Source organism: Pipistrellus kuhlii, unplaced genomic scaffold, assembly GCF_014108245.1.
Source record: "Pipistrellus kuhlii isolate mPipKuh1 unplaced genomic scaffold, mPipKuh1.p scaffold_m20_p_4, whole genome shotgun sequence".
Lineage (NCBI taxonomy): Eukaryota > Metazoa > Chordata > Mammalia > Chiroptera > Vespertilionidae > Pipistrellus > Pipistrellus kuhlii.
In genome coordinates, this window is record NW_023425540.1 from 78,745,871 (window position 1) to 78,767,549 (window position 21,679).

The following is a 21,679-nucleotide window of genomic DNA, read 5'->3' on the forward strand; positions in this document are numbered from 1 at the left end:
TCCAACATTGTACTTCTCATTTCTTTACTTCAGAAAAGCAATTTGACTTCCTCCCCTTTTAATATTGTTTAAGTCACTTAAAGATCAGTGTGAGGTTTATATCTGTAACTTAGTTACGTTTGCATTGTTTGTTCCTTAATTATGGCATTAAGTTTCTAAGTGTGTCTCTTATCTAAACTCAGAAAATGTTAAATTATACTTCTTACTTATTTATAGGAATTAAATTCAAATTTCCGGCAAATCATATTTCCAGAAGCATTGAGATGTTTAATGAAAGGAGAATACACATTAGAAAGTATGCTTCAGGAACTGGACAGTCTTATTGAACAGACAACTGATGGCGTTCCCCTGCAGACTCTAGTTGAATCTCTTCAAGCCTATTTAAGAAATGCAGCTATGGGGCTCGAGGAAGAAACACATGCTCATTACATTGATGTTGCAAGGCAAGTGCTTGTTTCCTTCTGAAATAGATGGGAAGCCAGATAAGCATTTTGAGCTCTTATTGTACTGTAAGTTTACTTTTAACTTTGGAATACGTATAATTACTTATTAATGCTTATATACATGTCATTTAGAAAACCGTTTATTTGAAAATAATTTTAGTCACAGGAAGTTATTTTAAAAATGTGGGCAAGGAGGACCTGTGCATGCTTCAACCCTCCTCCAATGTTAGCATCTTGCATACCTATAGTACAATAGTAACACTATGCAGATGACATGGGGACAGTCCCCAGAACTTACTAAGATTTCACAGTAGCCCTAACCAGATTGGCTCAGTGGATAGAGTTCGGCCTGTGTACAGAAGGGTCCCAGGTTCGATTCCAATCAAGGGCATGTACTTTGGTTGTGGACACATCCCCAGTAGGGAGTATGCAGGAGGCAGCTGATAAGAGTTTCTCTCTCATCGGTGTTTCTAATTCTCTATCCTTCTCCCTTCCTCTCTGTAAAAAATCAATAATATATATATATTTTAAAAAGATTGCACCAATAACATAAGCACTTTTATGTGTGTAGTTCCATGCTATTTTTGTGTGTTTTTTTAAAATTTAATTTAATTTTTTTATTGATTTCAGAGAGGGGTAGAGAGAGAGAAACATCAATGATGAGAATCATTCATCATCTGCCTCTTGCACGCCCCCTATTGGGGATAGTGCCTACAACTCGGCCATGTGCCCTGACTGGGAATTGAACCCCAACCTCCGGGTTCATAGGTTGACGCTTAGCCTCTGTGCCACACTGGCCAGTCTTCCGTGCAGTTTTATCAGATACCTTCATACTAGTGCTGTAGTTTCACCATACCAGCACACAGCACAAAGTGGAGTGTGAATATTTTTTGAGCCAGTTCACTTAGCTAATGGAGTATACACCCTAATTCAGAAGGGTACTTGTAAGTTAACTTAAATTTTATAAGTTTGCTTTGGATATTGAACACTGTATTTTCTTAGCTCTTAATCCAGAAAAAACAATTAGACTTTGGAATCTGTAGAGATTAGGCAGTACCTCTAGCCATGCACTATACCCAATGCTAAGCCCCACACCACTTTATTCCTAGTGATTCAAGACCTCATTCTTTGGCATTCTGATGTTCATTCCAGAAAATATAATTGAGGGAGTAGAAATGAATTGTCCCATCACACTTCTTTCCTCAGGGGAAATTCAAAGATATAAGACAGTTGAGAGACTAATATAATGAACTCCCATCTTACCACCATCGATAATTATCTGTACCTGGTCAATCTTATTTAAGTTGTACCACCCCAATTTTTTTTGAAGCAAATATTTTTGCATTCTTAAATACTGCAGGAAATGTACCGTATTTTTCGGACCATAAGACGCACCAGTTTTTAGAGAAGGGAAATGAAGAAAAAAAGATTCTGAAGCAAATAGTGTCCTAAAATATTTTATGTGCATTAAAACCCAACATCACAGTCATAAACACATGTAATCAACCCTGTAAAGTAAACAGCAGCATTTAGAACCATTTTAGAGCCGGGCAAGCACACAGAGACCACACAGAGCCGGGCAAGTAAAAATTTTTTTAAAAGTATATGTGTAGGCTATATTTGGACCATAAGACGCAGGGACTTTTTCCCCCCACTTCTGGGGGGAAAAAAGTGCGTCTTAGGGTCCGAAAAATACGGTATATGTAAAACATAAACTTGTTTTTTTTTAATCTTGGTGCCATTATTTCATAAAAATAATAATTTCTTAATGTTTCCTGTTCTGCAATCAGAATTTTTCTGTTTTCTCATGTTTCTTTGTAGTTGTTTTATTATGCAGAAAAAAATGAACATAATTGTTATAGCACAAACATGTCAGCTCAATAGTGATAAATGTCAGGTATTTCAGTTATGGTCAATAGTTGGCTCTACTGTGTGACAGTAATGTGAACATACTTGACAGTGTTTGCTAGATACACCAGCTTAGGAATTTTGAGGTTCTTGACCTTTTTTTTGCTTTAATATTGGGGGTTTGTATTATTTCACATTCTGTGTGCAAGGTGAGACTGTAATGTTTTTTATTGGTCTTTTTAAAATTGTCATATCCAGGTTTACATAACATTTAATCGCGTGAATAATTGTTAAAGACTTTTTCTAGACTGTGTACTGCTGTGAGACTTGATCATTTGTGTTTTCCCCAAATGTCTTGCTCTTTACTGAGGGTTTTAACTCTCTGTATTTTCCCTGTAGAGTACTTCATGCTCAATATGGTGAATTAATCCAACCAAGAAATGGTTCAGTTGATGAGACACCAAAAATGTCAGCTGGCCAGATGCTTTTGGTAGCATTTGATGGCATGTTTGCCCAAGTTGAGACTGCTTTTGGCTTATTAGTTGAAAAGGTAAATGTTGACTTGGTTTTATAAGTAATGCAAATGTATCAGAGTAGTTGTTTAGTGTGGGAAAAGTGGAGAGATTAACTTTTTTCCCCTTTCATTTATATAGTTAAACAAGATGGAAATTCCTGTAGCTTGGCGAAAAATCGACATTATAAGGGAAGCCCGAAGTACCCAAGTCAATTTTTTTGATGATGATAATCATCGGCAGGTGCTAGAAGAGATTTTCTTTCTCAAAAGACTACAGACAATTAAGGAGTTTTTCAGGCTCTGTGGTACCTTTTCTAAAACTTTGTCAGGTAATATTTCACATTTAAACATGCTGGATTTAGTTAGTATGTGGTTTTTTGGAAGGGAGTGGGATGTAGTAATCTTAATTAAGTTTTTAAATAAGCAGCATTATTACCTTATTTTAGTATTGTATGAAATAGTTTTAGACAATTTCCTTTTTTTTTAGGATCAAGTTCGCTGGAAGATCAGAATGCTGTCAATGGGCCTGTACAGATTGTTAATGTGAAAACCCTTTTTAGAAACTCTTGCTTTAGTGAAGACCAGATGGCAAAACCTATAAAGGCATTCACAGCTGACTTTGTGAGACACCTCTTGATTGGACTGCCGAACCAAGCCCTGGGACTCACACTTTGCAGTTTCATCAGCGCGCTCGGTGTGGACATCATTGCTCAAGTGGAGGCAAAGGATTTTGGTGCTGAAAGCAAAGTTTCTGTGGATGATCTGTGTAAGAAAGCTGTGGAGCACAACATCCAGGTTGGAAAGTTCTCTCAGTTGGTCATGAACAGGGCAACTGTGTTAGCAAGTTCCTACGACACTGCCTGGAAGAAGCATGACTTGGTGCGCAGGTTGGAAACCAGTATTTCCTCTTGTAAGACAAGCCTGCAGCGTGTTCAGCTTCATATTGCCATGTTTCAGGTAGGGTTTTGTTTTGTTTTTTATAATGTGTTGTCCCTCAATAGTGGAATTTTAAAAATGGGGGGAGTTCATATAAAACAATATAAAGTAGAAAACTTCTTGAACTGTGCCAGCCAAGAGCAAACTCAGGTTTAGTATTTTGGTGTTTTTAAATTATTTTTAATTCTTTTTTATATAGTTGAGATAATTTTGCATTTACAGCTGTGTCCTTTGAATTGGTTTTCTGTCAGTGTTGTAAAGGATAGTATTATTTATGTCATTGTTATTTGTAAAAATAATTTCTGATGGTTGCTTTTGTTTGTTATATGGCTGTGCCTCTTATATTGTTTAACATCTAAAGGTTCTTTCTAAAGTTACTTCCATTTTCCTGATGCATTGATGTGACAACAGCTTTGTGCATAAATCTGTCTCATCTGGGAATTGCTTTTAGATCTGTGCTTGTCTTATTTAAGGGCAGTATGACTAGAACAGGCTTTAGGGTTGAAGTAGATTTGGATTCAGGTTTATGAACTTGAATTTAGCATGTCTGGCTGGCATGGCTAATTATGTCACGGTTTGATTCCCGGTCAGGGCGCCAGGTTTTGGATTCAGACCTCAGTGGTGGGCATGCAGAAGGCAGCCAATCAATGATTCTATCTCATCATTGATGTTTTTATCTTTTTCTTCCTCTCTCAAATCAATAAAAATAAAGTTTTAAAAATCTATTTAAGACACCAAGCACTATAAAAATTGTAGCTACTTCTCCACACCCCCCCTTTTTTTCTTTCCAAATATAGTCTTCATTATTGTCAATAGCTTAAACAAGTTGTGCACGGAGTAATATTTGTGTACTACATTGTCTTGGAATCTGTTTTGACACAAATAGTATTTACTTTGTACCATTTATATTGAAGCTGCTTCTCAATAATGGAATTGGTGGTTTCAGCTCAGTGCATGGAACCCAGTGTATTTCCTTCTCATCGCAGTTTTATTGTTGGCTGTTTTCTTAGTTCAAAAGTTAAGAAAAGTAATTTATTTGAATTAAGAAATTGCACTTATTAACAGTTTCTGTAGCACATTGGGATGTGTTTTTGAAATGTTTTTTAACTTCTAAAAAATGTAATGCTAAAAACTTTTATTGTTTTATACATTTGGAGTTTATTCCCTTAAAAATTAACAGCTGTATGTAAAATATTGTTTATGTTTTTTTAGTTGTATCTGAACACAATTTAAACTCTAAGCATAATGCATAGCTTTTTTTTTTTTTTTAAATATATTTTATTGATTTTTTACATAGAGGAAGGGAGAGAGATAGAGAGCTAGAAACGTCAATGAGAGAAACATCGACCAGCTGCCTCTTGCACACCCCCTACTGGGGATGTGCCCGCAGCCAACGTACACGCCTCTGACTGGAATCGAACCCGGGACCTTTCCGTCCGCAGATCGACGCTCTACCACTGAGCCAAACCGGTTCTGGCCATAATGCATAGCTTTTAAATTGTTGCCCAAACATCCCCTGGGCCTTCTTGGGCCACCCTTACCACATACAGGATGACTTCATCCTCTCTCAACAGTTGCCCACTCCTTTTTCTCACTTCTAGTTCTCTGTTTTGAGAATTCTTTCTTTTGTTACTGTTGCATTAATTCTTTTGGTCACTTGGCTAGCCTCCATGCTGGACAACTCTCCCCACCACTACACCTGTTTCAGCTTCTTAACTGGAGATTATCTTCCAGGTGGGGGGACTGTATACTAGTCTTTTACACAGAATAGTAACTATCTTCAAAATTACTATTTCAGTGTTGCAATCACTGATCCAAGAAATTTATCAGGCATTCTATACCTGGTATGGTCCTTTTGTAATGTTTCTTCTGTTACTCTTCCTACCCACCCCACTTTGCTGCAGCTGGGTTTGTCTTCCTTTTCAGTCTCAGCACTGCTCCCTTACTTGTTTATCTAAACGTTTTACATTTCTTTTTCTTTGAACAGTGGCAGCATGAGGATCTCCTTATCAACAGACCACAAGCCATGTCAGTCACACCTCCCCCTCGATCTGCCATCCTAACTAGCATGAAAAAGAAACTCCATACTCTGAGCCAAATTGAAACTTCCATTGCAGCAGTTCAGGTGTGTTTCTGTCAGATCTTCCTTCCAGCACATCTCACTTTTAAGAATAACCTAGACTGTGATGAAATGAAGTAATAATGCTGTGTTGTTTAATAGATCTATATGCTTATTCTTGGCTTCTGAGCCACAGAAGTATGGCCCTCCCTTCTCATTTATATATATTTTTTATTTCTTTTTAAAAATCTTGGTTGTTGAAAGTATTATATATGTCCCCCTTTTACTCCCATTGACCCCTTATATTTTGCTCCGGTCCTTTATCCCAGGCCTCCACAACCTTATTGTCTGTGTCCATGGGTTATGCATGTATCACTTTTATTTTTAGCTTATGTCTTTTTTTTCTTACCCTCCAAGATAATTGAATTTTATAGTAGTGGTATATTTTGAAACAGACATCCTAAATGTTTCAGGTTTTTTATTTTTTTTTATTTTTATTGTTTAAAGTATTACATACTAGAGGTGCACGAAATTCTTGCACAGAGGGGGCATTCCTCAGCCCAGCCTGCACCCTCTCCAATCTAGGACCCCTGCCGGCAGTCGGACATTCTTCTCACAATCTGGGATGACTGGCTCCTAACCACATGCCTGCCTGATTGCCCTAACCCCTCTTCCTCCTGGCCTGATTGCCCCTACCTTGCCCCCTGCCTGCTTGATCACCCCTAACTGCCCTCCCCTGCCGGCCTGATTGCCCCTAACTGCCTTGGCCCCCACCACCATGGCTTTGTCCAGAAGGAAGTTGGACGTCTGGAAAATGGCCAGTCAACCTGGTCTAATTAGCATATTACCCTTTTATTAGTCTAGATAGATTATATAGGATAGGATTGCTTAAATGGGGGGGAAAGCCTTTTTCAGCAGGAAGAGATGCTCTTGGCAGACAAAAACACATAATCCCTATATCTGGACTGATAGCCAGCCATATGTACTATACTGCCAAACCAGTCATTAAAAAATTGAATCACTTTTTTACACTTACACCAAATAGCTGTTGCCCTTAAAAGCCCTCCTCACCTCCCACCTTAGGTTCTGCCTTTGCAGTTCACCCAGAATAGATTCTGATTGGTTAGTTTCTATGCCAGTCAGCTTCAAAAGCTCTGCCTCCTAGACCGTCATTGGCTCCTTGCAGTTCACCCAGATTTGGTTCTGATTGGTTGGTTTCTATGCCAGTCAGTGTTAAAAGCCCTGCCTCCTAGGCAGCCATTGACTCCCCGCAATTCATTCAGACTTGGTTGGTTCCGATTGGTCGGTTTCTATGCCAGTCAGCATCTCTGGGCCTGGCTTCCAGGCCTGATCATAGAGGTGGGGCTAATCAGGAACCGCCCCAGGCTGCTGGTGAGCATGCTGAACTGCTGATCTCTGGAAGAGAGAGGCTTGGCTGCCACTACTGATCAGCCTCTCTCCCCCCCCCCCCCCTCCCTTCCGCCCCTCCCTGGCATTCAGTCAAACCTTCAGTTATTTTGGATATTACAACCCTGGCCCTTTATATATACCATGTTTCCCTGAAAATAAGACATCCTCCGAAAATAAGACCTAGCGCATGGAAAGATAAGACATCTCCTGAAAATAAGACCTAGCGCAACTTTGGAAGAAAAAATTAATATAAGACACTGTCTTATTTTTGGGGAAACAGGGTAGATATGCTAGGCACTAGTAGATCAGGTGTGTGTGTGTGAAATTTGTGCACTATAGGGGGGGGGGGGGGATGTCCCTTAGCCCAGCCTGTACCCTCTCCAATCTAGGACATCCCTCTCACAATCCAGGACTGCTGGCTCCCAACCACTTGCCTGCCTGCCAGCCTTATCAATGCCTAATTGCTCCCCTGCTGGCCCAATTGCCCCCAACTGCCCTCCCCTGCCAACCTGATCACCCACAACTACCCTCCCCTGCTGGCCATCTTGTGGCAACCTTCTTTGACCACATGGAGTGGCTATCTTGTGCGAGGGCATGAGGATCAATTTGCATATTACCTCTTTATTATATAGGATATCTTCTTTTTTCCCTCAATTGGGCCCTCCCCAGGCACTCCTTTCTCCCAGTAAAATCAGATTAATTCCAAAGGTGATTGTTAAAGATGTTTTCTAAATTGTGTAAGCCTCCTCTTGCTTGTTTTGAATCTCATATTTATATAAAACGCTCAACACACAGGAAGTTGAGAGTGTCAAATATTCACTGAGATTCTTTTTGGCTTTTATAGGAAAAACTAGCAGCACTTGAAGCAAGTATTGAACAGCGACTCAAGTGGGCAGGCGGTGCTAACCCTGCATTGGCACCTGTACTACAAGATTTTGAAGCAACAATAGCTGAAAGAAGAAATCTTGTCCTTAAGGAGAGCCAAAGAGCAAGTCAGGTATTGTGATTCATGTATGCCATCTTTGTTTTCAGTTGCAAGATTATGTAACTGATTGGAAGTTAAGTGTTAAATAACTAGGGGTGTATCTAGTTAAAGCTCTGGGAAGAAAGACCAATAAAGGCTATGGGTGGGGGCAACATTCCTTAGGCTGAATTCACAGCCAGTTATTTCTGGCTGGACTTATTCTAGCAGCCTCTGTTGGAAAATAGGGGGTTTAATTCCACATTTATGTAAGGTGCTCTAAAGATTTACATATTGTATTTTCCAGATGGCAATAAAATGTCTTATGGCCTACTGTTCTGCCTGGGGTGGTGGATTAAGTGTTCTGCCAGGTGTGGTGGATTAACTTTGTTATCAGTGGAGGTGGAGAGACAGAAAGGACAAAACAAACAAACAAAAAAAAGAAACAACCCAACTTAATGTAATTTTTAATCAGATTCAAAATTAGACTAATGTTTTATATACCCATTACCAAAATTTAAAAGTTATCAATTTAAGGCCTACTTTTAAAAAATGTATGTTTTTATAGATTTTAGAGAGAGAGGAATGGAGGGGTGGAGATATAGAAATATTGATTGGCTGTCTCTTGTCCACCCCCTACTGGGATCAAGCTTGCAACTGGGCATGTGCCCGGACAGGGAATTGAACGGGAGACCTCTTGGTGCATGGGGCAACACTCAATGCACTATGCCACATAAATGAGGCTACTTAAGACCTATTTTATTTCCTCTTTCTCAATATAATTTTCTTTCTTTTTTTTCTTTTTTTTTAATTTCAGAGAGGAAGGGAAAGGGAGGGAGAGAGAAACATGAATGATAAGAGAGAATCATTGATTGGATTCCTTCTCCATGTCCCCCACTGGGGCTTGAACCAGAAACCAGGGCATGTGCCCTGAATCAAACCATGATCTCCTGGTTCATAGGTCGATGCCCAACCACTAAGCCACGCCAGCCGGGCTTCTCTTATTTCTTAACTCCTCCTCCTCATCCCATTGTTAATGGGAATCCCACATATTATATAATTTTATCTGTAAATATGTCAGTATGTATCTGTAAAGATAATAACTATTTAAGAACACAATCACAATACTGTTATCTACCTTAAAAGGTGTACTTCATATTTTCAAATATCTAGTTGGCATTTTGTGGTCTTCATTGTAAAGTTAGACAGGAGTAGAAACAGGGAACATTCCAAATAAAAATTTGTATATGTCAACCAATTTTTTTGTGTAAAAACAATCACAGAGGAGATACATATACCTAATTATACTTAGGTGCTTTGGGCCATCTTACACCTAACTTTATCAACAACCAAAAATGTACACTTATTTACAACTATGATTTATAAGGATAAGGTCTATGTTTCAGAAGAGTCATAATTCATACATTCTTAGAACCTATTTTCGTCCTGAGTTCTGGAAATTAATAATGTTTCATGTCGTTAATTGCCTTTCCCCCCACTTCTTGTGGTGGTTCCTTTCCTCTTTTGCCTCTTCACAGGTGACTTTCCTCTGCAGCAATATCATTCACTTTGAGAGTCTACGAACTAGAACTGCTGAAGCTTTAAACCTGGATGCTGCATTATTTGAACTAATCAAACGGTGTCAGCAAATGTGTTCATTTGCATCACAGTTTAACAGTTCGGTTTCTGAGTTAGAGCTTCGTTTATTACAGAGAGTGGTGAGTCTTGAATCTTGGTGGGAGTATAGAGATTTAGTACTTAAAATGATAAGGGCAGTATTAAACCCTCAAAAATCAATATATTCACTCAATTTAAATTTTTGAATGTGTACTTTATATATGAAGTTTTGAGGGAATACAATGATGGTTAAGTCTTGTTCCTAGCCCCTAAGGAACTTATTTATACATATAACACAGTGAATGAAAAAGTGGAAAGCATTCTCAGAGTATTATCGAGGTTCTCTGAGAGATACTGGATAGCAAATGATTCAAATGCACTGACAATAGGGTAGCAAGCACGCAGTGCTAGTGAAAGACAAATGCTGGACAGATGAGTTACATACAGAAATACCAAGTTGATGAATTTGGTGTTTATATTTTGTGGGGAGGCTTTAGGCTGTGTATCAGGAAGTTCCAGATTGTTGTTGTTTTTTTTTACTTATTTTAGAAAGAGGGGAAGAGAGAGAAAAACCAGTTGGTTTCTTCCTCTATGTATCCTGACCAGGGATCAAACCTGAGACTTTTCAGTGAATGATACTCCAACCAACTGAGTCACACCAGCCAGGACTAGTTTCATTTTAAAGAGTGATTTGGGTCCTGGATATGGATCATGTCTTATGTTTTAATTAATAATTGTTTATTCCCTGTGTGATTATGCTGAAGTTAAAAATCTTAGCCTATATTTCATACATTGTTTAAACTATTTTTTGTGGGTAATTAATTCATGACTTGGCAACTGAAGTTCTTAGGTTCAACTTGAGTTACTAATGCCTTTTGATGATGATGAAGAACAGTCTTACATTATTCCAGCTGATACTTAAAATCAAACCAATGCTTGTTCTGTTTAGGACACTAGTCTTGAACATCCTATTGGCAGCTCTGAATGGCTTTTGTCAGCACACAAACAATTGACCCAGGATATGTCTGCTCAGAGAGCAATTCAGACAGAGAAAGAACAACAGATAGAAACGGTCTGTGAAACAATTCAGAATCTGGTTGATAATATAAAGACTGTGCTCACTGGCCATAATCGGCCTCTTGGAGATGTCAAACACCTCTTGAAAGCAATGGCTAAGGTAAGACTAATAACATTAATATATAATCACTCTCCCTTTTATAAAATTATATTGTTTTATTTATATAACATAAAAACAATTTTTCTTAGGTCACATCTTCCAACTGTATCTGAGTTAATTTGTGTTTTCATTAACTATTTTTTTTAAGTAGGTACTCTGATTTTGTACACTAAGAAAGTGAATGTTAAGGAAATTGATTCACCAAAGTAGTATACTTTATTTATATAGCTGAAACTTGAACTTCGTTTCAGAATATTTAGATTTCCAATTTCTCTTCCCACCATTACTTCCGAACTCCAAAGTTTGCCTCCAAGATGATTGAAATATTGTCTGTTCTTTCTCGTATCCTACATAGTTTAGATAGTAAGGAAACTGAGCTCCGAGAAAAGGCTAGATTAGTCATCATTACAAAATAATAAATCATTTAATTTTAGGATTTATTTTTACGGGGAATTTTTATTTTGTGCTAGAAATAAAATTCCTATTGAAATGGCATCTTAAATGGCAGTAAGCATATTAAACACATTGATATTTGAAAAATGTATTGTTATTCAGAAGATGCTGTCAAGAGTAATTATTGAAACACCCTTTTTTCTTGCTCATTAATAAATGGATTCTAGGATGAAGAAGCTGCTCTGGCAGATGGTGATGATGTTCCCTATGAGAACAGTGTTAGGCAGTTCTTGGGTGAATATAAGTCATGGCAGGATAACATTCAGACAGTGCTGTTTACATTAGTCCAAGCTATGGGTCAGGTCCGAAGTCAAGAACATGTTGAAATGCTCCAGGAAATAACACCCACCTTGAAAGAACTGAAAACACAAAGTCAAAGGTAAGGACACCTCTGACCTAAATGTAAAATGTAAAGTTAAACCTCTGGCTTTATTTAAGTTTTATTTACTTAATTAAATTGTTTTCAGTCTTCTTATATATAAGTAGTAATCTGATAAAGCATCCCATAAGTAAGCCATTTTCTTTTGTATTTCAGTATCTATAATAATTTAGTGAGTTTTGCATCACCTTTAATCACCGATGCAACAAATGAATGTTCAAGTCCAACATCATCTACTACATATCAGCCTTCTTTTGCTGCAGGTAGGACTTCCCTACTTCAAAAAAAGACCTGAATCTTGATCTGTTAGTCTGTATATAGAAGCTAAGATATTTAATTATACTGTAAGTCATAAGTATCTAAAGGGCTTCCCTAAATTCTGCTATGTCACAAATTAAACAAATTTTGGCTTAATTTTAAAAGTGTTAATATGAGAGCTTAAAATACTTTTTGTTCAAATAACCTTTAGTCATTTATTTTATGGTTATGAAATATATGCTTGTTAGGAAAATCTAGAGAAATTTGTATTTCTGTTTTAATTAGAAATAAAACCACTTTGTGTTTGTTCATTGACTTTTTTTTATGTATGCACACACATACTCATAAATTGTTATCCTTTGAAGTGATTTTTATTGCCTTTCGTGATTTAATATTGATAATTTTCCTGTAATTAAAAATCTTTTTTTTTTAATAATGACTTAGTAGCCAAATTTATTTTTATTTTTTAGTAGCCATAAATATACCATTCTATATTAATCTTGTTGGATAATTAAGATACAGTATTTTGATGCCACAAAAAGCTACAAATTTGTGTCTGAATGTCTAGCTATTTAGGCTGTTATTTTTAGAATAATTACTACTGTTTCAAGAAATAAGGACTTTAAGGTTGTAACATCACCTATTTTCAAGGCTGTACATTGTAGTTGGTGATTGAGAGGGTGTCTCCCTGCTGTCTCCTCTTTGTCTCCCTCCATTTTCTATTTACATGTAAGTTGAGCTACCAACTCTTTCTCTATAGCAGTCCGAAGCAACACTGGCCAGAAAACTCAGCCTGATGTCATGTCACAGAATGCTAGAAAGCTGATTCAGAAAAATCTTGCTACATCAGCAGATACTCCACCAAGCACCGTTCCTGGAACTGGCAAGAGTGTTGCTTGTAGTCCTAAAAAGGCTGTCAGAGACCCTAAAACTGGGAAAGGTAATTACTTAGAATAACGATGCCTTACATATTCATATGAAGTGGTGGTTTGACTTACTTGTGTTTCCATTGCTGCTTAGCTGTGCAGGAGAGAAACTCGTATGCAGTCAGTGTGTGGAAGAGAGTAAAAGCCAAGTTAGAGGGTCGAGATGTTGATCCAAATAGGAGGATGTCAGTTGCTGAACAGGTAGGTGACCATTTTTCAAATTTGAATTACACTTTTTAATGCTGCCGAAACTGCAGAGGTTTAAAGATCCCTTCATTATTATACTTGGGGCTTCATCAAGAAATTAGAAACTTAAATCTGTTTTTAGGATTCAGAAGCTTTTAAATAACAGCTCTGGAATTAACAAATATTCACCACTTTATTCTGGCTCTACCTTGTTAGCAATTTATTTTCTCCCCAGCCCTCTTGTAATAGAAGTTTAAGGTATGACTTGATCCCTCCTCTCTCTCCACCAGAAGACAGTTAATATGCACTTTAAAGAGGACTATCTGAAGGATTCAAATGAACTGAGGATGGCATTTTGGGTGCAAAGTGTTCTTGGACATCAGTTTGTCTGAAGTCATTACTCTGAAATTTTCTCAGTAGTGTTATTGCATTTTATATATGAAATTTGAAAATGAATTATTTTCCCCTCGGCTATTTCTTTTGGAACTTTTCAGACCTACAGAAATGTAGGGATGTTCATAAACTCTTAACCTAGAACTAGGAAACCAGTTGTTAATGTTTTCCTATGTCTGCTTCACATTTTCTGTCTGTGGATGCTGACACAGTTTTTCAGAACAATTTGATAGTTATAGACATTATAACACTTTATGTCTAAATACTTCAACATGTCTACTAAATAAAACATTGTAATTTACAGCTACAATATAATTATATAACTACCAAATCAGGAAACAACAATGATGTTATAACATTTTGCTATTTCATCTTGATAACATTGACTTTTGTCTAACATTCAGTCCATATTCAGATTTCTCCAGTTATCCCAAAATGTCCTCTCATTAGACTATTCCCACCCTCCCTTATAAGATCTAATAAAGCTTCAGCCTCTATTTTATATGCTTTTTCTATTTTTAGTCACTTTTAATGTCTAGAATAGTTCCCCAGCTTTTTCTTTTTCTTTTGACATTGACATTTTTTGTGTGTGTCCAGACTAGTTATTGTGCAGAATATGACTGTATTTGATTTTTTTTCTTATAATTGGATTCAGGATCACCATTTTGGCAGGAATGCTATGTCAGTGATGTGTCCTCAGAATTTCACATTCACACAAGATAGATCACTTGATCAAGGGCAGTGCTCTTAATTCTCTATTACAGATATAAATTTTTCTGTAAAAAATTTGAGGCTTGAAAGTCTTAATTTTCTAATTAGAGGCCCAGTGCACCAATTCATGTGCCAGTGGGTCCCTTGGCCTGGCCTGCGGGATCAGGCCAACACCGGCTCTCCGGCATCCCCCAAGGAGTCCCAGATTGCCAGAGGGTGCAGGCCCCACTGAAGGACCCAACTGGTGCATGATCAGGCCAGGGAGGGACCACAGGAGGGCTCGAGGGCGTGTCAGGTCCATCTTGCTCAGTCCCAATTGGCTGACCCCAGCTGCAAGCTAACATACTGGTTGAAGCTGATGCCCCCTGGTAGTCAGTGCACATCATAGTGAGTGGCTGAGTGGCCTTAGCTTATCATTAGCACATTACGCTTTGATTGGTTGAATGGACTGGACACTTAGCAAATTAGGCTTTTATTATATAGGATGTTTTGGCATCCACAATTCAACTTTAACAGCAGGGAAGGTTTTTTGTTTTTTTTAATCTTAAACACTGTTAAATCACTGTATAGTACCTGAGCATGCACTATTCATAGTCAAGAGTCACTCTTTAGCCCTAGCCAGTTTGGCTCAGTGGACCGAGTGTCGGCCTGCAGACTGAAAGGTCCCAAGGTTCAATTCTGGTCAAGGGCACATCCCAGTTGCAGGCTCAACCTCCAGTGGGGGGCGTGCAGGAGGCAACTGATCAGTGATTCTCTCTCATCATTGATGTTTCTGTCTCTCCCTCCCTCTCCCTTCTCCTCTGAAATCAATAAAAATATATTAAAAAGAAAAAAAAGTCACTCCTTCGAAGCAATTTATCAAATTTGTAAAAAACCATGGACAATGCTCTGAGTTATTATCTTCTGATTTTCTCCTACGTTAATGCATTGTATGCTCTCATGACCGTCCCATCATAGCTCTCTGTTCATCTTTTAGAGAAGGCTTGACTATTATACTCTTTATTCTGATAGTCATTTCATTTTATATGAAAATAAGGGTTATATGGATGGGGTAAGTATAGAGTTCTTTGCGTACAATTTTTTTTTATAGGTTATAATTCAGCCACATAGTGAGCATTTGCTATATAATTGGACTCTCATGGATACTCTGGATATAGAGATGGTTGTATCTCTTACAATAAAAGAAAATTTAGCTGAGTCAAAATTAGTGGACATTTGTTGAGCACCCAACTGTGTTCTAGAATCTGCTGGGCACTTTTTATATAGCATCTAAGCACTTTCCCAGTGACTACACATGTTAGCTTAAGAGCAGCTGTGGGGTCAGTGAGGCTCTTTTTTCATCTAAGGATTCATAAAGTTCAAGGCGCTGTGATTTTGCCGACACCCATCTTGTAAGCTGTGTAATTATGAGGGAAGCCCCGCTTGCTTAACCTCTTTTCCATGACAGCAACTACATTTCCTTTGGGTGATTAATTTGTGTGATTATAAACAATATTAAACAATTTATATTCCTCATATATGAACCATGTCATATCTTAAATGTCCTGCCCATTTTTACAGGTTGACTATGTCATTAAGGAAGCAACTAATCTAGATAACTTGGCTCAGCTGTATGAAGGTTGGACAGCCTGGGTGTGAATGGCAAGACACTAGATGAGTCTGGTTAAGTGAGGTCAGACATCCACCAGAATCAACTCAGCCTCAGGCATCCAAAGCCACACCACAGTCGGTGGTGATGCAACTGGGGGCTTACCCTGAGGAAACCTAGGAAATCTCGGTGCGCAAGGAGGGGAATCCTGCAGGGCAGCTGCACTCAGGGATACGCCCAACACCATGGCCTGCCACCCTAGGGTCAAGGGTGAAGGAAAGGAAGCTCACCGCCTGAACACGGAGATTGTCTTTCTGCCTCAGAACAGCTGCAATGTGTCCGGAGGTTAGCTGCAGAAAGAAATCGGGATGCTGCGGAGCACAGAGTGATTTGGAACTCCATTCCACCTGACCCTGTGTGTACAACCAGGAAAAATAAACCCCACTCAGAAACAGAGAACTGGGGCCGCAAAGAAATCACAGCCAAGGAAGATGTGATGCATTCAGATTCTCATGTAACACTTGTTGCTTGGCAACAGTACTGGTTGGGTTGACCAGTAAGTACAAAAAGGCTATGTGATATGAATTTCAGAAATGGACTGAAAATGGAGAGCTATGTAACAGATACACTACAGGGGAAGAACTTACTTCTGAAGTAAAAGGAAAAATACCCAATCATCCTCCTCCTCCCCGACCCTACCACCTACCCATCCCCTTTACCTGATCTAGTAGATTAGACATCTTTCAAATTCACTTTTTGCTCAATCCTTATATTTCACATACTTCCATCTTGATGCTGTTACACAACTTATATTTGGAGTGATAAACAGAAATTTCTCTAAAACCACTGATAACATGAAAAATTCAAGGATTGTTTGAAGGTCTGATCATCACTAAAAATGTAATTCTGGTTAAGTCATATCTGTGATTCTATCATGTACAGTTTCCAGAATTGTCACTGTGCATTCAAAAGTAATGAATCTAACAGACATTTGATTTCATGTACACTCCCCTTTGCTTATAGTGTGCATTTTTTGGAGGTCATTCAAATTTTCCCTCTTCTGTGATTGCTGTAGTTTCTTTCATAGCTAAACCAATGTAATCTTTTTACCTTTTTAAAAACCAGGATAGAATACCTATTCGAGTTTTACATTGTTGATGACAGATTAAAAATAAAAGTGATGTTCTCTTCAAGGTAGAGTGAAATGTTTTTTTAATTCAGTTTTCTCATTTGATACTTTTAATTTATAAGGTGTAAATTACAAGTGCTTTAGTTTACCTGGTATTTTAGGACATGTACATGAAAACATCAGCAAAAGTGAGAACCACCAGTATCTTTTATTAAGTTCAATGAGTCTGTAAAGTACTTTTCTTTTTGCCTAATTTTAATAGTTTGCTGTTTAGTAATACATTAATTATAGTGATTTCGTGATCAAGTTAAATTGAACATTGCATTTCAGTACTGACTTTGTAAACTCAATTGTTGATCCAAAATAAAATCCAGATTAGGATTCTTAAAATCACATTAACACGAAGAATACAGTTTAAAATCTTGATTGAGTCTATTTTTCCTGAATCTTAGAGATTAGAACTCTGATCACTTTCTAGTTGCCAATCCTCTCAGATAAAGTGTTAAGAAAAAATTCCACATAGCTCTGGTGTTTTCTGTATTCTGATTGCTGCATTAATCTATAATTAAATACCCTTAGACTGCATTTCAATATCAGTGCTTTTTTAATACTTCAACAGATATAGCAAGAAAGGTGGTATTTTTTAAATACCCGTGTGTGTCTACTTGCAAGATTAAGGAACCTAGTGCATCAAATTTTATTCTTTTTTAACCTTACTTTCTCAAAACAACCTATCTGGAATAATAATGCCATATTGTGTTTTGCACACTGCTTTATTTCCTAGAGGCTGTGGGAGCTATTACATTCATCACTTGATTACCTCTGCTCCTCAAGATTGACCAGTTTTTTCAGCAACATTGTCACAAGGAAAATTTCCACCAAAATGATAAAACCAGTTCATACTAGTTTGTCCCTATAGGTAGGATTCAAAAATTGCTTCCTCTTTGGTAAAGATGATAAATGAAGTAGGTGAACTTTATCACCTGTGAATTTTTGGCTTCAGAGGTACCTGGCACCTTATGTGAGCAAAAATGAAACAGCTTTATAGCAAAAACATGTGCCTCTGGTAAATTATCCATCACTTTCATTTTAAAATAGTCCCTCAGAAAATAGTGTGGCATATATATGTTTAGTTGTGGGGCAGATATAACTGATGACTTCAAAAGCTGCTCTTTACTGCACCCTGGACAAGACCCCAATCTCTGCAGTTTGGCTTCCTCTGGGAAGTGATTCTGCAAGTAGCCTTGCTGTTTTAAACTGCTGTAAGAGAACTCAACAATTAGAGAGTTAATCAACAGTAAAAAGCCCTGGTGATAAAGCAGACTGAGAAGTCCGGGCTGTATTTTGGGGATTGTCTTTTAACATAAAGTTCAGAGTGCTGTAATTAGGAAGTCATACATCTTGAGTGATACAGAATATCTCTGGAAAACCAGGGGTCTGCCCTCTTTTTCTCTCTCTGATCCAGGGGATACAGAATAACCTACCACCTATTATTCAAAGTACCCTTGGAAATTAAAGTATGTTGTCTTTAATTTTCTAGAATTGCCTAAATATTGATTTCTCTACAAAGCTGTGGAGGCTTAATGGTTTTATAGTGTGTTTTTCTCTTTTACTGTTTCTTTGGTGTGTTTTAACAGTATTTCTGAGTTCTTAACAGTTTTCTAGGTGATAGTAGATTCTTTTGTGTCCGACACTGTGGTGAGTTGTTTTTGAGATTTGTAAGATTTCTTTGAGAACTGATAATCAAGCTCTTGATCTGTTTCCTTAAATTATTTTTATTAAGAGCCCAAACCCAGATTCAGGGTGAGGGTTTGTAATACAAAGAAAAACTTTCATCACTTCTGCCCTTAACACTTGCCTTTATTAACTAAGTTTAGTATGTAGTTTTTTAAAATATTGTCCAATGTTTGGTGTGTCTGCATTGTTTTGTGGTTATTCTTGATGTGTGAAATTTAGGGAAAGAGCCATTTAAAAAATGCCACGCAGGGCAATGCAAGTACAGCCAAATATTAGAGTTGATGTGCAATCTTAGGTTCTTTTAACTCTGGGGTGTTATAGGTAGTACTTTAAGCTGAAAAGTCTTCCTGGCCTATTTTCCTCCACATATTTGTGACTTCTCTGGGGGCTTACTTGTTTTGGCAGTAAGAAGCTGGTCCTTTTCTCACAATTCTTTTCATATTAAAGAAAAACACCTAGAATTGGCCTGTTGGTCCTTTCTTCTTACATCAAAAATCAGTGAATGCTTTTCTATTAGCACATTTAAATACCTTTTACATAAAATTAGATGCATTTGAAACCAGTGACCTTTGTACTCTTCCTGAGCTCGTAAAATGCCAGTAATTTAAAGCTAGAACTACCCCAATCCTCCCTTAAATCAAGGAGGGTAGGACATAGTAAAGTTCACTCAAACAAGATAGATGTTTTCATTTTCGTTATTAGGTTCCTCCTATGGGGAAAAACTAGCATTACAAGGTTTCCCAAACATGGGGAAGGGGAAATTCAGTTTTTTGACCCTTAGGGGTTTGCTGCACTTTTCTTTTTAGGCCTGGGTAACAATATCACCATGCCTTCCTTCCGATGGGCAAATGCACTCTTAGAGCAACTTTCTAGGTTCAAGGGTTAATTGTACAACATGAACTGTTCAGAGTCTTTTACTTTCTGTGGGAATTTGGGCTTAGTAAGGAAAAGCTGTTGTTTGTGCTAATGTAAAAATGTCATACAGTTAGCTCTACTTTTGAAGACGGTAAACAAGGAATTGCATGTTGTTCTGAAATACAGACTTGTAGAATGTTTTCTTTCTTTAAAACAGGCTGATTTCTTCCCTCTTCCCCTTTTCCTGATATCCCAGTTTCAGTTATTTTTCTGGCTTAAATTTCCCTTATCTCCACCTGTAATGTCAGTGGCAACATCATACTTGTTAATTTACTTTACCCTTATAAGAGCCAATTGAGTTTAACTGAATCTTCCTTGTCCTAGTAAACATTGTATAAATTAAAGTGGCTTCTCTGTACAAAAGGTTGTAATGCCTCCTGATGGGTATAATTTTGTGATTGTATTTAAGATTAAAAGTGGAACAAATCACACCAGCTTCCTGAAAATGTTCATAATGCATTGTTTGGAAAACAAAAATACATGCCTACTTTGTGCATATTTGCGTTACCATGGCAAAGATTGTATGAAATACCTGTTTTTCAAAAAATAAAAATGAAAAAGATGTAGCATTTAAGCTCTGAATTTATTGGTTGAAATAGTTTCCAGGAAACTTAATTTTGCAATATGGGTAGCTTTTTTTCTTAATAGTATATATTGATTTCAGAGAGGAAGGGAGAGGGAGAAGAAATAGAAACATCAGTGATGAGAATCACTGGTTGGCTGCCTCTTGCACACCCCCCACTGGGGATCGAGCCCATAACTGGGAATGTGTCCCGACCAGGAATTGAACGGTGACCTCCGGGTTCATAGGTCCATTCTCAACCACTGAGTACACCAGGCAGGCAGGTAGCTTCTTTTAAAGCATGAATATCTCTAGAAATTAATTTTTTTCCCGCCCTTCAAAGTTCTATAGTATTTTTGAACAGCAGTGGAAATTTTACTTCAGTGGGAAAGGTCTTAACAAGATACAATTAAGCTTAATTTTGTCAATATTTAAACACAAATCTATAGCCTAGCTGGTTTGGCTCCGTGGTAAGAGCGTCAGCCCGTGGACTGAAGGGTTGCAAGTTTCATTAGGTCAGGGGCACGTACGTGTGTTCAAAGTACCCTGGCCCTGGTTGCGGTGCACGCGGGAGGCAAACCAATTGATGTCTCTCTCACCAAGATGTTTGTCTTCCCCCTCTAAAAAAATCAATGGGAAAATTATCTTAAGGTGAGGCTCAACAATGAAAATCACTAAGCTGAAACTGGTTTGGCCTCAGTGAACAGAGCTTGTGGACTGAACGGTCCCAGGTTCGATTCCTGTCAAGAGCATGTACCTTGCCGGGACCGGTTTGGCTCAATGGATAGAATGTCGGCTTGGGGACTGGAGGGTCCCGGGTTCGATTCCGGTCAAGGGCATGTACCTTGGTTGCGGGCATATCCCCAGTGGGGGGTGTGCAAGAGGCAGCTGATCGATGACTCATCGATGTTTCTAACTCTCTCCCTTCCTCTCTGTATAAAATCAATAAAATAAAATTAAAAAAAAAAAAGAGCATGTACCTTGGTTGTGGGTACATCCCCAGTGGGGGTGTGCAGGAGGCAGCTGATGTTTTTCTCTCATCGATGTTTCTAACTATCCCTCTCCCTTCCTCTCTGTAAAAAATCAATAACATTTTTTAAAATCATTGTTGTGAACATTCCCTGGGATATGAAAGCCTGAAGGAAAATTTTAATGTCCGGCTTGTTTTATTCTCTGGAAGTCAGACTGCATTTGTTGCCACTAGGTAGTGTTAGCTGTTTAGTCATCTGGCACGTTTTGAAAGATCACATCCTGTTTTTGCAGTACAAAAACAAAGCTGCACTAAGGGTAGGTGTTTTTGTAATTAAGCCGTTTGGAAAGTTGAGAGACCTTATAGCAGTGCTCATGGGCTGTGAAGTTGCAAATAGCTCTGGGAACACACTCCTCCAGGAACAAAATACTCCTGAAGAACCCGTTGCTGCCTGAGCTGCTCCCATTGTTTTCACCTACCCAATTTCACAAGTTGTGTTGAAGAGTC

At 38.0% G+C, this 21,679-nt stretch overlaps 1 protein-coding gene across 9 annotated transcripts in view; it reads left to right on the forward strand.

Moving 5' to 3' along the window:
• The window catches only part of SMG1 (SMG1 nonsense mediated mRNA decay associated PI3K related kinase), a 138,508-nt gene extending 118,302 nt beyond the window's left edge, over positions 1–20,206 (forward strand). For 8 of the 9 annotated variants that reach the window (XM_045571258.1, XM_045571259.1, XM_036411041.2 and 5 more), the window contains 13 exons: positions 217–443; positions 2,691–2,841; positions 2,945–3,134; positions 3,293–3,762; positions 5,729–5,866; positions 8,055–8,207; positions 9,710–9,889; positions 10,738–10,965; positions 11,586–11,797; positions 11,954–12,060; positions 12,816–12,995; positions 13,076–13,182; positions 15,832–20,206. In XM_045571258.1, coding sequence (XP_045427214.1) covers positions 217–443; positions 2,691–2,841; positions 2,945–3,134; positions 3,293–3,762; positions 5,729–5,866; positions 8,055–8,207; positions 9,710–9,889; positions 10,738–10,965; positions 11,586–11,797; positions 11,954–12,060; positions 12,816–12,995; positions 13,076–13,182; positions 15,832–15,909 — 2,421 coding nt within the window. In that variant the 3' untranslated portion in view covers positions 15,910–20,206. Of the gene's footprint in view, positions 1–216; positions 444–2,690; positions 2,842–2,944; positions 3,135–3,292; positions 3,763–5,728; positions 5,867–8,054; positions 8,208–9,709; positions 9,890–10,737; positions 10,966–11,585; positions 11,798–11,953; positions 12,061–12,815; positions 12,996–13,075; positions 13,183–15,831 lie in introns of those variants that run through there. The other variant, XM_036411045.2, reaches the window with a different exon arrangement.
• Positions 20,207–21,679: the final 1,473 nt, after the last annotated feature.